Raw genomic sequence first — 3,511 nt, 5'->3', positions numbered from 1 at the left:
GGACACGCCTTCAACAGCTTTGTCAGCTGACCCCCTTCCTCGTGTCCCACGTATCCTGGCGGGGAGCCAATGAACTTTGCCACCTGTAACATGAAGGAGAGAGGGTGCACAAAATAAGATTAACAATGTAACACACAAAAGTATTTTGCCAGGATAACACTTGACCTATAATGCCAAAATCCACAGAAAGTTACCACTGGATAAATGTAGTGAGGTGGAAGGATTCGATGTGGTTCCTGAACGTCGCAACATAAGCCTACTGGAACTCTGATTCACTGATTAAATGTATTCATCACCAAAGCTTCACAAAGAAGGCAAAATAGGGCAAAAAAAAAACCCCATTAATTTTGGTTTATGAGTCCATAATGAGTACATAAAGAGAATTAATCCAATGTATCACTGCCATGCATCTGCAGGAGAGAGATGCAACTGTAACACTCTTTCTTGAAATGAACAAACCTCTGTTAGAGCAACGCAGTATGGGAAATTCCGTCATTCGAAACAATCAAACACTTTGGCTACTGCATGACTTCACACTAATGTATTTGGAAAAGGTAAGATGTATCTTACCTCGTGTTTTTCCTGGAACTCGGACATGTCCATACGGATAAAACCCTGCAATCACACGGTGGGTTAACCTCAACCTTGCTGCTGTATCAGTGTGTATCTTTGTGTTGAACATGTGCTACCAAGAGTCACCATGGAAACCAACACAAATTGAATATCATCATGGCGTGAAGAGCTACTAAATTAAACGTCTGTTTTCCACCTATTGACTGAATGTTAAAACACTAGTGTGTGTGTGTGTGTGTGTGTGTGTGTGTGTGTGTACATAAAATACCTTTTTGATGTCCTTGTGCATGTAGCGAGCCACCTGTTTGGCCAACTCTGTCTTTCCTGTGACACCCGCCATCAACCGGTCAGACAAAACAGAGACACTGGTTAATTATTCTGCTTGACACAGCTCCTACCTCCATTTAATTATTTAGTTTTTTTACGTATATATAAAAATTTATATTAAAAAAATCCTTGCTTTTTTGGAATACATTAGTATGCAGTGATTTCAGGAAATAAGCTTACTTATTTCAGACAGAAAGACAATCTCTCTCCTTCTCTAAGTGCTGGCCTAAATCCCAGTTCCTCCCTCTACAAAGCTTTCAATCATCTCCTGCTCTCCAGAAGCACACATTATGTTTGTCGCTAAAATATTCTGCATATAAATGCTCATATATGATATTGATGTCTTGTGTTTGGTATGCGTATGGGTATGATGATTCTGTGTGTGTGTGTGTGTCTGAAAGGCTGTGTCTTGTTGCTGTGTTTAATATTGATGTCTCATGGCCACAGTCGCTGAAGGCAACAGAGAATATGAACACCGTCTCTCCTTCATCTATCTCTCTGGTCTGTCATCTCACCATCTCCGTCTTTTTTAGCCATCTATCTGGCCCTTAATATCCCTCTGTCTCACTCTTTTCTTGACTCCAACACACATACATGCACACTTTTTCATCTTGCTGTCATTTGAGAACATTTAAGCTTTTCTCTGAATTGGAGATTTGGAAGTTTTCTGCTTTAATATTAAATATCTGATGATATCGAGTTGATCCAAAACTTATATTTTTTTAAACAATACAGCGCCATAGTACACACAAAAGAAGGCCAGCTTTAAAAAGACTAAAACCAATTCACTTTTGATATTTTTGGCAACTCAATAAAAAAACAAAACTGAATCACAGCCCTCCTTTAATTATTTCCTACACTGTTGTGTTTATTTGTGTGCCATCTTTGCCTTTATTTGACAAATAAGTATGAGAGACAGAGGAGTGTCAGTGCGGATCTGTTGTAGCAGAAAAGTCCAGACAGAATTTAGACAGTCTCAATTCATCGCAACCCTCCCCAGTGGATATCTTTAATTGAAATCGCTGTAGTGTCGGTCTGAGATTTGTTCACTCTCACCACTGTGTGACAGAAAGCCGTTCCTCCAGTGTTTTAAAGTGCAATCAGAGCTCAATGGGCTGCAATAAACAAAGGATTAAAAATGGGTGGGGCTTTATAAAACCAATAGAGCTCAACAGTCCCGCCCACAGCAAGTTCCCTAAGTAAAAATACAATGCTCCATTGACAAGTGGAGTATAAGCCATAAAATCGTAAGTTGATGGTAGACTTAAAACCAGCTACGACATGACTAAGCAATTGTATATGCTCATATAGATGCCAAACATTCATGGGCACCAACCTTGTTTAGAGATAAATGTCTTTAATTCGCAATGTCCTGAATAAGTACTTCATCACCCGCAATCCTGAACAATCCCACAATCCCATAGTGATGCCTCTAATTGGTGGACCTCATGCTGGTGAGGAGGGGGAGCTGTTGCTACCTGATCTGTGCGCATGCTCAAGATGATAATCTTGTTCTACGAGGATTTACAACACTGCACGAACCACGATCTGTTCCACGCTTCTGCCGTTAGCCTCCGCTGGGAACCTGACGTTAGGTTAGCTCGCTAACAGCTAATTCAGCTAACCGCTAGCTGACAGCTTGATTCGGTCTAAAATAACGGTAATTCAAACTGAACACTAATAAAAACCGTCTATATCTGAAGTAACAGCTGTTATGTATTTTAAGGTTTTATTTTGAGGGTCTTTTAAAGTTATTACATGCTGTCTCAGCAAGCGGTTAGCTGAATTAACTGCTAGCTGAACAAACTTTAGCTTCCTTTATTCAGTGGTGCTCGGTGGTTTTTGGGACGAGTAGTTCCTTTGCTCAATAATGAAAATATGTACATAGTCTTGTACCTTTTGACTTTTGGGGATTGACGTTTGTTTTTTTTCACTCTAAATGATATGTTGTATGTTTGAGTCACGTTGTAGCTGGTTAGCCTGAGGCATGGTCTAATAATATTTTTATACAGATTTTTCCAGACGTCAATGGGAGAAATTAATGGGAAATTTACTTCCAGAACCCAAGGTCTCTCGGGAGAGGGGCGGAACTGTTGAGCTCTATACTGATCATTTAAAAAATTGCTTGATCGGTCCTGAATCATACATCCCAGCTCTAAACCATTATCCATAAGGACAATTGATTTAAGTTGACTTGACATGCTGTGCACCAACTGTTTATCGACAAACATCTTTGTAAATGATGTGTCAAGTATTCCTGTGTGATAATATGCACACGAACACCAGATATTAGCCTGGTTCAAGACCTCAGAATCAACGCCCACATCTCAAATTTTGATACCCAGAGGTTGTGCAGCAGTGACGACAGTAATCACACAAGATTATTTGAATACAACATATAATAATAACTAGTAAAAACATAAGTAAAAAGCTGTATTTAAGTGTGCTTGGGTGGTCAAGCTGATATTACCTTCTTCTATTTGAGTTCAGCAGTGAGATGGCTGAAGGTGTTTCTATCTGTTGGTTTTGACTAGTGGGCATTTAATGCGGGGACCAGAAGGCGAGGTCTGAAACTCTCTGTGCTGTCAGACAGTAGGGATTCTTCTTTCTT

General features: G+C 39.8%; 1 protein-coding gene across 1 annotated transcript in view; it reads right to left on the bottom strand.

The window, feature by feature from the left end:
* Nucleotides 1-3,511, bottom strand: part of LOC116681751 (caseinolytic peptidase B protein homolog) — a gene marked incomplete at its 5' end in the record, with an annotated part of 30,832 nt that overhangs the window by 45 nt on the left and 27,276 nt on the right. The window contains 3 exon segments of the mRNA XM_032509674.1: nucleotides 7-83; nucleotides 571-615; nucleotides 842-897. Of these exon segments, the coding sequence (XP_032365565.1) occupies nucleotides 7-83; nucleotides 571-615; nucleotides 842-897 (178 nt within the window).

The sequence above is a fragment of the Etheostoma spectabile genome, chromosome 3 (assembly GCF_008692095.1).
Source record: "Etheostoma spectabile isolate EspeVRDwgs_2016 chromosome 3, UIUC_Espe_1.0, whole genome shotgun sequence".
NCBI classification, from domain to species: Eukaryota; Metazoa; Chordata; class Actinopteri; order Perciformes; family Percidae; genus Etheostoma; species Etheostoma spectabile.
The sequence above is the reverse complement of the archived record's forward strand: the minus strand, read 5'-3'. Positions and strand labels throughout refer to the sequence as shown.